At 34.1% G+C, this 12,869-nt stretch overlaps 1 protein-coding gene and 1 pseudogene across 2 annotated transcripts; both read right to left on the bottom strand.

The window, feature by feature from the left end:
- Positions 1-507: 507 nt before the first annotated feature.
- LOC125851461 (GTP-binding protein BRASSINAZOLE INSENSITIVE PALE GREEN 2, chloroplastic-like) lies at positions 508-2,179 on the bottom strand. Of its 2 annotated transcripts, none has more exons than XM_049531249.1 (3): positions 1,983-2,101; positions 1,656-1,823; positions 508-966 (listed from the first exon to the last, which is right to left on the bottom strand). In XM_049531249.1, exons 1-3 carry the CDS (start codon positions 2,019-2,021, stop codon positions 598-600), a joined length of 576 nt encoding a protein of 191 aa, XP_049387206.1. In that variant the 5' UTR covers positions 2,022-2,101; the 3' UTR covers positions 508-597. The 2 variants fall into 2 exon arrangements, 1 of the variants encoding a protein (XP_049387206.1); XR_007444911.1 differs by having other exon boundaries at positions 510-966; positions 2,006-2,179.
- A 105-nt stretch (positions 2,180-2,284) lies between these two features.
- On the bottom strand, positions 2,285-4,895 carry LOC125851458 (disease resistance protein RPP13-like; annotated as a pseudogene).
- Positions 4,896-12,869: the final 7,974 nt, after the last annotated feature.

The raw sequence follows: 12,869 nt of genomic DNA, 5'->3' as shown, positions 1-12,869 counted from the left end.
TGTAAATAACGGGAAACAATACAATTTAGTTATCTAATATACTTAAACAAAGAGAACTGGAAAAATATTACTCCCTCTAGTTCAAAAAGAATGACCTCCTTTCTTTTTTAGTCTGTTTAAAAAGAATGACATCTTTCCTTTTTTGATAACATTTTAATTTCAGCTTTCCACGAGGCATGTTTAAAGCCACAAGATTGAAGGACGGACAATTTAGTACATTTGACATAACTTTAATTTAGGACCACAAGATTTAAAAGTTTTCTTTATTTTCTAAAACTCCATGTCAAGTCAAACCAGGTCACTCTTTTTGAAACGGAGGGAGCACTAGTAATTTAGAACACAGTAACTTAAAAAAGGCTAAAATGAGTGCTTGATTATAAGAGATGAATGAAAACAAGAAGGAATTTCTACAGGTTCCTGTTTTCCACTATAATGGCATGTGTTCTCTCCCTCTTGTTTTTATTTGTTCTCCTTCATATGGGATTCTTTTCCCTTTTGTCTAATCTGTTTTCAATCCGCTCATATTCAATCCAACCTGCCCATTTTAAGTCGCCATACAAGACCTTGTACAATAGAAATGTTCACAAGAAAATTAACTCAGCTGCCTCTTTTAGTCGGATACTTATGAAAGTTGCATTGTCTCCTCTGATGGATATTTTTCCCTTGTTTCTTGACCTTCAAGCTTCGATGAGTTACGATGGCCTCTGATATAGCCTTTGGTAGCCAAAATCCAGGTCTTTCGATAGAGGCTGCACGATCAAGTACCAATGGTTCACGCAATGTGATCTGAATGCCATCATATGTCCACAACGCTAAATCTGCTTCACCTTTCAAACCTAGGGAGAACCATCCTAAGCCAGCAACTGCAACATCCATGCTCTTGACATCCCAGCTCGTTCCACGTGCTTTTACTTCCTGCTTTTGCCATTGTCCCAACTCAGAAACTCGCTCCATGGAAATGGGAGGCTGAAGATTAAAAAAAAAACAGAACAATTAGCATAGTTCTGTGCTCTTTACAAATGTTCTCCTTTTACGCTTGAGCAGATTGAAACCATCTTAGAGGCAACGATACACCAGTTTCATCTGTGGCCCATAATAATCAATGGTACACATATTGTATGGTGTCCAAATTTGAAAGGTGAAAGATAGGAGCAGAAGATGATGAAAAAGAGCACCTGAGAGCGTTGAACTAACACAACTCGTTAGATATAGTTAACGATGCAAGTTGCTAAGCTTCCTGGAGCAAATATCCCTTTGGATATTAACTTGGAAAAACATACACAGAAAGAACAAAAACCTGCAATCATGTTGTGATGCATTTGGGCCACAGAGCCCAAGGAAAAGATTCCATTACATGATCAATATTCGATATGTATAGTCTGCTATGAATAGCAGTATTTCATCCTTTCCCGCCGTTTTCTTGATGTTGCTTTAGGAAGTAATGTAGTGCCCACTTGGTCAGAACTTAGAAGGGATCAGGCATATGAATAGACAGGTTACAAAAGCTCCATTGCAAACTCCCAATGGAGAAAATGGTTAGTCTAGTCCCAGCCTTATTAAGTGTCATCAAAAGCATACTGATACAGTTCGAGTGGAATTGGCAATAAAGGAGGAAATATTATTGAATCAGAAATACTGCAGGAATTGGAGATTACCTGCAATCTCACTCCAGCATGGTTGTTCTTGAACTCATCGGCATTTTCTGCCTTCCCTAGATGAAGAGAAACACTTGGTGATGCCCAGACAGTGACATAGATTGTTTCTACTGATGCAAGAACTAGATACAGTCTAACTAAGCCCCCAATATGTACAGTCTGCCCATGCTGCAAGAAAATTGTGAAAATACATTTTAGAGTCAAAAAGTCTTTTTGATCTCAGGCAAGAAATTGAGTTGCAGTCATGTATATCTTTAACTGCAATATAAAACTTAAAAAACAGCTAAAGATGAGGGACGAATAAAAGGAGCTATCTGAATCCCAAACCATTTGATTAGGGGTCAGTTTACAATGATTTAAGGTCATTTTGTCAAATTTCTCTCCATTTCGAAGTTCACAGCCCTCGCACTGGCTTCATCAATATGCATAGGATTCTTCAAAGTAAAGTGAAGTAAGCCTTCAGTTAAGAGGAAACTACAAACTACAAACAACAATGTTCAAACCAATTAGACTCACTCAAAAAGCTTAAAACAATAAGAAATCAAACACTAAAACCACTCTCATTGATAGCCCGAAAATAATCAATGTCTTCAAGTGCTTGGCAGAAATGCCCCCATCAATACCTCTATGATTATAAAGAGGCCGAAATAAGACATCATATATGCTTGAAAAGCTTCACCATGTATAATTCCTCTTCAACAGCTCCACGTCTTTCATTCTCTCAGGAATCTCTTTTAAATTTGGACAGTCATGGATACCAAGACATTTAATCAGAGGCATGGCATTTGTGCCTAAATGCCATCTTTCTAGGTTCTCAAGATCATAAAGAATAAGGAACTCCAGTTGACTGAAGTTGTTATCACTGCACATTATTTCTTTTCCTTCATAAGCTCTAAACAAATCGAGATTCCTTAGGTTTGGCAACATTCCCAAAATAGGCATCGGATCTTCTGTCAGTACTGAGAACCTCAGAACCATCATTGTGATGGAATTTGGAAACAGATCAGGCAGTTTCTCTATTCTCCCATCTAACCACAATTTCTGGAGCTTTTCACAACAATTAACAAATTCAAGGGATGGGAATGATTGACCACCTATACAAAACGATCTGAGAGTGCTAAGGTTTTTCAAGCTGCTAATGTTGTTTAGGGAGTAAGATTTGTTAATATACTCCATGCTTAATTCTCGAAGATTGACTAAATCGACAGGGTCAACATCTTTCCACTGATCACAAGAGATGCCATCAACAACTTGAAGACTGGTGAGTTTGCTTATATGTACCAGAGGTTTTGAATAGTACCGAGCAACTAAATGTCTTAAATTTATCAGGTCAGCTATCTCGCGGGGTAGTTGGCAAGTGTATCCGCCCGCATCAACAACAAGTGTCTGTAGATTCTTGAGGTTGCCAATGGAAGACGGAACATCACAGATACCTCTCAAACTTAAGAACTTGAGGTGGTACAAACTTCCTATGGCATCAGGTACTATGGACATATTCCCAACAGGCATATCCAAGTACAACACATATAGATGCTGGAACACACTCCTGAAGTTTATAAGACTCATGTTACGAAAATCTGGATCGAAGAACATAATTGACCTCAACTTTAAGTTAGAAAGATCAAGTGAGAGGTACCTTTCTCCTTGACTATGAATCACATGTCTGATACATAAAGAGGATATGGAGTGGCTTCTTGGATCATAAATGTCAAAGAAGTTTACCTCCAATGCTTTTTGTATTGCAAGATCATGGAGTAAATCATGAACCCTACATTCAGTAACTCTTTCCCAAAATGTATTAGCCACTTGAACCAAGCTTCGTCTTATCAGCTCAATCAAGAAGCCTTCAGCGACATCCTCCATTCTTTCATCTCCTCTGGGTATGAAACCCTCCGCCATCCACAACCATATTATGTTATCAGCCTTGACCACTTGATCTTCTGGAAAAATACCAAAGTAGAGAAAACACTGCTTGAGCGCAGTTGACAAATCATTATAGCTTAAGGATAGTATATTAGAGATTTCAATAGATTTACCTTCTTTAATGTTCTTCCAAAGGTGATCTTTCACCTTTTGCCATTCGTTTAGCCCCTTCTTATGCAAAAGTAGTCCGCTCAATACAACAATCGCAAGAGGTAAGCCTCTACACTTTTCCACCATATCCTTAGCTAGACTTTCCATTTCTGGAAGCATTGCTCAAACATCAAGTAGTTTCCTACAAAAGAGATCCCAGCTTTCTTCTTGGCTTAGGAAATGAAGTTTATGAGCAAAACTTCTTTCGTCTGCTCTTTCAGCAACATCCTCTTTGCGCGTGGTAATAATGACTCTGCTGCCATTCTTGCTATCCGGGAATGCTCTTTCCAAACTCTCGCATGCTACTCTCTGCCATACATCATAAACCACCACAAGGTATTTGCGTTCTGTTAATAGCTTACGAAGGTGATTTTCTAGATCTGTTTCTGCCATCTTTTCCAACAAATCTAGAGTTTCCTTGGTGCAACCTTGGATGGACTTTATGATATTCTTAAGAAGATCCATTGTGTTGTACTCTTGAGAAACACATATCCAAGTGCGTGTAGGGAAGCTTGAGACTATATTAGGACTGGTGTAGAGGTTTCTTGCATGAGTGGTCTTGCCTAATCCGCCCATGCCATGAATGGAGAGGACGCTTCGATGAGGCTCTGCTTTGAGAAGTTGAGCTAGCAATGTTTGTACAACATCCTGAAGTCCAACAAAAATGTAATCCTGGTCATCCACATATGAAGTAGTTCTCCTCAATGTTGTAACCATGGCAGACTGATTACGTGTCCCTTCTCCTGCATTATTATTGATATTTGTAATACCATACGTTTCTCGCTTGCGAGAGATATCTATGATTCACTGCTTGAGTGATTGAATCTCCTTGGCGACATTGTAGAATTTCTTCTCCTTCCGACATATGCAAGCGCAAGCCTTGAGACGACTAGCAAATTCATCGTCATCACCTTTATCAGCCTCAAAGCTGTAAGTCTCGAGTATAGCAACAGCATCATTAGCAATAGTGTTGATTTCAAACACCCATTATTGAACTCTATGATCTACACCTTGCTTTAGTTCTGCATCTTTGAGGAAAGACTGTATGAAGAGTAACTCATTTCTCAGCCATTTAATTTCATCTCTGAGACTTGTACGCAGGGAAACTTGTTGAATGAGGAAATCACCCAATTTTTGAACTGCAAATGACACAAAAGCATCAGCCATATTTAGGGTTGAAAAGAAGAAGAAGAAGAAGAGTGTGTATGGAAATGCATATTTTTTGAAAAAAGGTGAAGTGTGTATGGAAATGAATATTTGGAAGCAGTAGATTGAGAGATGAATAATATTGTTATGATGGAATTGAGTATTTAAAGCTTAAGAAATCAGACAGGGGAAAAAGTCTTAAAGTAGAAAGATGATAGAGTTTGAGGTTAATGCTAAAGAAAAGTATATATTCTCTGCTAACTGCAAGCCAAGAACTTAAAATTGCATGACACAAGTTATGGTCTAAGCCATAACTTCAATGTAGCGGCGGAAGCTAAAAGTTTTGCTAACAATGTTCAGAATTTAATATATATGTATGAAAAATAATTTTTGACTTATATATTTTATACGCAATGAAATTTATAAGTGGGTTTGGAGAGGGTAAAATGTATGCAGACTGTACCATTACCTCGTGCAGATAGAAAGTTTGTTTGAGAAAGACAAACATTATTTTAAAAGTTTTGTCCAATGAATTGTTGCCTGTTTATATACCAAGCAACTCTAATCAGATAAATTCTTCTCATATAGTTCAATGACTAATAGGTCCTCACTAATGTGTTTAGAATGAGTGCACAAAGTTTTGGCATATCAAAATCAAATTGTTACTTCAATTCAATCGATGTATAAGTTCATAATAAAGTCATATCTAACATCCACTAAATTACACATAAATAAAGTTAAAATGCATTAAAGTTGAATGTATTGATAAAAATTCATGCCATTGATATTCAAGGAGTATTTAGTATGTTTTCGAATCGTATGCACGACTTAACACCGATTGTAAACAGTCATCATTATTAAGCATCAAGACAATAACTTGTGGCCATATTCTAGAAATTCTATTATTTAGAAAATACAAAATACTACTACAGTGGTTTTTAAAAAAAGTTTTTAATTTTTTTTCTTATAAGTGTTAGCCAAGTCAAAACAATGTTCTTCTTCATCAATCCAAAACAAACTTAAAAAATAAGATACAATAAATTCAAAAAACTATTAGTTAAAAAAAAAAAAAGAAATTCAAATAAAATTAGGGTTCTTTTGACTTGGATAAATGGAAAATCTAGAAGAGGTGGGGTTTTTATTTCATCCAATAAAAAAATGACACATAATAAATATTTTTAAAAAACAAAATAAAGCGAGGTTAGTTAGTTTTAAGAGTATATGTGAGCCAAAAAGGTAAATGGAAGGGTATCTTTAGATCAAAAGATGAGTAGAAGCATATTTTTAGACACAAAGATGGATGAAGAGTATTTTTAAACTTTTTCTTATAGTTCAGGAATATTTTTGGCCATTTTCCGTTAAATAATAGATACTTTTCTTTTCTTTTTAATTTTCCTTGTTTGGGGAATCTAAAGGAAAAAAATGATGAGCATGGCTTCTCAATTTTTCGAAGATGCATTTTGTAACTTTGAAGAGAAAAAGTAAAATATTCGAATTCTGCCTCGGAGGTTATTCAATAAAGATTTTATAAGATCTTGAAGTCAACTTTTCAAAATTGATTTGCTGAAAACGAATTTTGTTTTAAATTGGTGATTTCTCAAAAGAACTGGAACGTCAAGAAGACTAATAATATAAAATTTGAGATTATTCGGGTAAAATTTAATTTTTTCCATATCGAGAGTTTGAACTCGAGATCTGGGAGGAACATATCCTTTGGTGGTATTGTAGTTTTATTTAGTTTGATATGAATGTTGTGTATAATGTTGTTGTAGTTGTATTAGATTTTCAGTAACTAGCATGAGCTTTATACAAAGTTTGTATAATTATATACATATTAGAAACTTAATGCACACTTTCAATGTCTTTGTGCTACCTACCCTAGACATAGTTGAGATTTAAGAACATATATAATAGCTACGTCATGTTCATGAACCTGCTGTAAGTTGTAACGACGAATTAGTAGGTGTAATAGGACTTTAATTTAGTAAAGATGTGTCTCTGAGATTTCGGTCATAGTCTAGACTCTAGAGAGATACTTGTGCAATATCCCAAATTTATTTACTTTTTATACACGAGCGGAATTCTAAACTTTGTGCAAAATATGCATATTTTATATCGAAATTCTCGCTGCTCGATATCTATAAAGAGTAAGCATCAATAAGTATCACCACTAGGCAATTGACGATTGACATTGTAGGTTGAGAATAGAATAAATGATTTAAAGAAAAACATAGGCTTTAAGTCACCCGCAGTCTTTTAAAGTTGTTTGCAGAATTTACTTTGCTAAACACCTTAACTAGAACTTGAGCCACTTAAAATTTTTCTTTTTGTCTACTTATCAAAAAGGCAAAGATGTATCAAAGCTATTTGAAATTTTCCAATAAACTAAAGGTANACCTTTCTTTTCTTTTTAAGTTTCCTTGTTTGGGGAATCTATAGGAAAATATGATGAGCATGGCTTCTCAATTTTTCGAAGATGCATTTTGTAACTTTGAAGAGAAGAAGTAAAATATTCGAATTCAGCCTCGGAGGTTATTCCATATATAAAGATTTTGTAAGATCTTGAAGGCCAACTTTTCAAAATTGATTTGCTAAAAACGAATTTTGTTTTAAATTGGTGATTTCTCAAAAGAACTGGAACGTCAAGAAGACTAATAATATAAAATTTGAGATTATTCGGGTAAAATTTGAATTTTTCCATATCGAGAGTTCGAACTCGAGATCTGGGAGGAACATATCCTTTGGTGGTATTGTAGTTTTATTTAGTTTGATATGAATGTTGTGTATAATGTTGTCGTAGTTTTATTAGATTTTCAGTAACTAGCATGAGCTTCATACAACGTTTGTATAATAATTATATACATATTTCATACCAAAATTCTCCTACACGATTCATAAATATGAATGTTATTTTCTATATATATACTCTGAGAAGCAATAGACATAAAAGTAAGAACAAATAATGTGTTGAAAGGGTCCACTTATCACTTATGTGATTAAAGTTCAGAAAAAAACGAAACATGACCATGTGGTTTCTGAAAATAAAGAGAATTACGATTAGACAAACAATTTTCATTTCATGTTGGGATAAGACACAAGTACCCCTAGACTATGGCCGAAATCCCAAAGACACGCCTTAACTAATCTAAGGTCCTATTACCCCCTTAACTCATTTTTTTGTGTAATTTTATACACCTTTTGGATTACGTGGTACACTCCGTGACTCCACTTAAGTGAGACGTGTGGGAGACGTTTGGAGGCCACGTAGGCCAAAAAGGTGTACAAAATTACAAAAAAAATAAGTTCAGGGGGTAATAGGACCTTAGTTTAGTTAAGGTGTGTCTCTGAGATTTCGATCATAGTCTAGGGGGGTACTAGTGTCTTATCCCTTTCATGTTAGAAACTTAATGCACATTACGATTAGACATAGTTGAAATTTAAGAACATATATAATAGCTACGTCATGTTCATGAACATGCCGTAAGTTGTAACGATGAATTAGTAGGTGTAATAGGACCTTAGTTTAGTTAAGATGTGTCTCTGAGATTTCGGTTATAGTCGAAACTCTATAGGGATACTTGTGCCTTATCCCAAATTTATATACATTTTATACACAAGCGTAATTCTAAAATTTGTGCAAAATATGCATCTTTTATATCGAAAGTTTCATTAATTTTTCTCTTGAGACATTTTTGTCCTTTAAATGGTGACACAACTTAGAAAAATCTAGTAAGCTACTAGTTGTGGTAATGGTAGTTAGGGTATTAAATGTTGTTAGCTTATATGTGTCCATCATAGGGCAATGGACCAGGTTCCTTGACAAAGTTAAGAACAATATTGAAAGTAATGATTAAAGTAAAGGACAAGGATGTTTACGTGAAAACCTCCTTGCTCAAGGGAGAAAAAACCACGACCTGTCTCACATGGTTTCTCCAACAACTTCACTAATCAAAGAGTCAAGATTCATATTACAAGCTCTTGCGATCTAGGAATTAAACTCTTAATCCTTCAATCCTATAACAACTCTGTTACAAGATGAAACAAAATAATTACCCACTACATTAACTAACTCTAATTAACATAGACTTCAACCAAACTCGACAAAACTAACTCTAGCTATGAACTCGACTTGATACTAAATACAACTGACATGCAAAATCTGAACTGCAACATGTATATCTGATAATGAAACATTCGAAAATTGAGGCATGTATATCTGTTTATCTGTCCTAATTTATGTAATTCATGAACTAAAACTACATAACTAGGGTTCTGAATTTATGCATGAATCTGGGTAAAACTATACTACTACATGATAATCTGATTAGGAACATTAAAATAACTAATTCATAATAATTTGCTGAAATTCTAGAAACCCTAGGTCTAGATAATATGAAGGGAATCAAGAATCTGACTGAATTCTAGGGACCTAATGGGTGAAAGGAACCCACTAGTGAAATCCCACATACTTGGTGACGAAATTCACGGAGAAATCTTTTGACTTCGGAGCTGGAACTGATGAAAACCTTGCTGCATTTTCTTGGAGGGTTGCTCAACTTCTCTCTCTAATTTGCTCTAAGTTTCGCTTGATCTTTGGTGAAAGATTGATTAGGGTAAGTTCTAATTAAGTTACTAGATTAAAACTGATCAAAACCACGTAGTTTAGGGGTCCAATGCGTAAGGAAAAGATTGAACGACCCCTGACTTAAAAGTTGTCAGGGCCACCGACGGAACTGACCGACGGTCCGTGGACTTACCCATGGTCCGTCCTGGTCAACCGTCGACGGGATTCTGGGACTAGAAATCTGGGGTCCGACCTACGACCCTTGACCATGGATTGTGGTCTAACCTATGGTCTGTAGGTCCTGGCGTAGGTCTGGACTTAGAATAATTTTCTAGGCTTTTCTGGGGAGGGCTGTAGGTGGCCATTTACGAACCCCGCCTATGATCCATGGGTGGTAATCGTGGGTTGCACCTGTAACTTCTGAAATCTGCATTTTGGTCTGTCTAAAAACACTTTGCAACTTAAATAAACATTACAAAATCAAATTAAGCACATCAAATTCAACAACACAATTATTACAACACTAAACCAATGGCCACAAAAGAAGAACAATGAATGGAAAGATATGAAAAGGACCACTGAATAAGGACTGAATCTCAACAAATCGTAGAAACAAAAGATACATAGACTTTAATTTATTAACTAAAGGAATATTGTTCGTACCTCATGGAACAATCTAGGGATGTACAATATCGAACGGAAAACCGAATCAAACCTCAAATCGAGTCAGATCGAAAAAAACCCGATTAGTGTTTTGGTTTGACTTGGTTTGGTATTGAAAAAAAAAACCCAACTATATTTGGGTTGGTTTGGTTTTAACTAAAAAGAACCAACCCGAGATCAAACCAACCCGACATTATATATATAATTTTAAAATTTTATTTTATACATAAAAATATTTACTTTGATATCATTTTTAAATATTTCTTATACTTTTTCATAGTTTTTATCTTTTAATATATTATTTCAAGTTTGAAACTTAGAATTCTGAATGATTCAATAAAGATTATAGTCCACAGATGTTGGTAATTATAATAAAGCTTAAATCAAAATCAAATTAATACTAATGCAAAAAGAAAATCAATTCAACACTAAGAATGACAATAATATGGAATATTTATTCTTTAGTTTTAAGTTGGTTTTGACAATTAAAATACATAATCTAATTTTAATTTCCTTTAATATTTAGTCATGTAAGATTTAGTACTTTTAAATTATGATCATTTTCACTATGACTTGTTAATTTGCAATAGTTGTTTTACGTAATTTCATTATTACGTATTATTTTTTGGTTGGATATTTTAGTGTCATTAATCATATCATATTTTGTGTTATTTTTTAAGAAACACCTTAGATAGTTGTATTTTAGTAGGACTAAATAAATATTTGAAGTACAAGTAAATTATATGTTTGTATGAATACTTTACCGAAAAAACCCGAGTTTTATTGGTTTGGTTTGGTTTATAAATTTAAAAATCCGATACAAATGGTTTGGTTTGATATTTGAAAAACCCGAACTAACCCGGCCATGTACATCCCTAGAACAATCAACAAACTCAAGTTGACCTCCAATACTACCATCACAAGTAGTCATCAAATATCCTCTTGCAAGCCTAACACAAGTATCACAATCTGAATATTCTACATTTGAACTACAAGTAGCATGACCATAAGCTAAAGCATCATTAGGATAAGGAGGTGTTACGTAATAACCATAACCTTGTTTTGGTGTCTCATTACTCAATTCTATAAGAACATATATAAGACAAACTATCTGAAAATGGACCATTTTTGTCATACATTTCACCATTGCATGTATGGTCCAATAATTTAGACTCTGGAAATTCACTTCTCACAAAATAATTAAAGTAACCCATGGCTAAAATTATAATTAGGAATGTGGTTAACACTCTAATTCTCAAAATTGAACTCATAGCTATATGTATATATTTTCTATTACATTTGTGTTACAAATAATTGAGTTTAGTACTTTAATGTCCTTTTTTGTTTAAATAGATTTATCCATCCTTTGATTTCTCCACCAATGAAAATTAAGTATTCCATAATTTATATTTTATAAATTATGTATGTTGCCGGCAAATAAACCATTACTATTTCTTTGCTTTGATATTATAAATCATAATGCTTGGTATAATTCTTGCATAGAGAGGAATATTCATCATACAAAGAAAGATCCATTAAAAGCAATTGATGATTAATAATACTGATCATGCAATGTTGTTATTATTATTGAATTATTTGGATTTCTAATCATTTAGAATTATTGGGTTTTAAAATTAACAATTTATATGTATTATATAGGATTTAGATCAAAGCAATTGAATTCAGCTGAATCCATAACTGAAAAAACTAGCTCCACCCTTACTAGTTGCTTCAGGTACTCTATAGTGATTATTGTGCATTCGGTTTTACAATTTGATTGTTTTTGTTATTTAGTTTCGATCATTTGATTTTCGATTTTCAAACATGATGGCTCAACGTGATTATTGTTCCCTTCGTCCTAATTTATATGAAAGTATAAATTATATTTTGACTCTAAAAAAGGAAATCATGACAATTAAAAGTGAAAGGAGGGAGTAGTATATATTATCTTCCTTTTTTTATTCTTTATTTTAAAGTTGTTATAAAAACTCGTTCATGGGTTATGTTTGGATGGTTAAATTTCGAATCCAAAGTTTAAAAAACATCACTTTTTCCCTTCAAAATAATAAAGGGCCATTCAATTTTTAGTTTAATCAAAAGGGACACTTCGCTAGAGAAGAAGCGAGATATGTTTATGCTATAACTATCATTAACGACATAAAATAATTGATCATCTCGCTGACTTATGAGCACTTTTTCTCTTTTATTTTATCTTTTTTATCGCTACTTATGAGTGATTTACTCTCTATTTTTGTAACATCCGACAATTTGAAATAATTATGAAGAGGCTTAGAATTGGAAATTTTCATATTGGAAAGAATTTAAAAATCTGGGAAATTTGGCTATGGAAAATAATGAAGTTTTGGCCAACTTTGAACAGTTATAACTCCTAGCTCAGGATGATCTAGGTGTGGTTCCAGTTATGGTTGCAAAGCTCGTGGATTGGTCTTTCCAACACCATAAAGTTTGCTCGTTTCCAAGTTCGTATGAGCGAGTTATGCCCTTTGAAAGTTGGGCAGTTGGCAGGAAATCTGTCCAGAAATTTGTAAGGGTATTTTGGTCTTTTCCCTAGCCTTGTCTTTGGATATATATTAAGGTGTAAGACTTAATTGTGATCAGTTTTTTCCTTTTTAAATAGAGTAAGGTTTAGGGTTCTTGAGAGAAAGGAGAGAAAAGAGAAGAAGAAGCAAGATATCGTCAAAAGATCGTCGTGGATATCATCGGGGGTGATCCCTTTTAGGTATGTGAGTTCATAGTGTTGGTGTCAC

This window comes from Solanum stenotomum, unplaced genomic scaffold (assembly GCF_019186545.1).
Source record: "Solanum stenotomum isolate F172 unplaced genomic scaffold, ASM1918654v1 scaffold25957, whole genome shotgun sequence".
NCBI classification, from domain to species: domain Eukaryota; kingdom Viridiplantae; phylum Streptophyta; class Magnoliopsida; order Solanales; family Solanaceae; genus Solanum; species Solanum stenotomum.
This window is presented reverse-complemented; position numbering and strand designations above follow the sequence as displayed.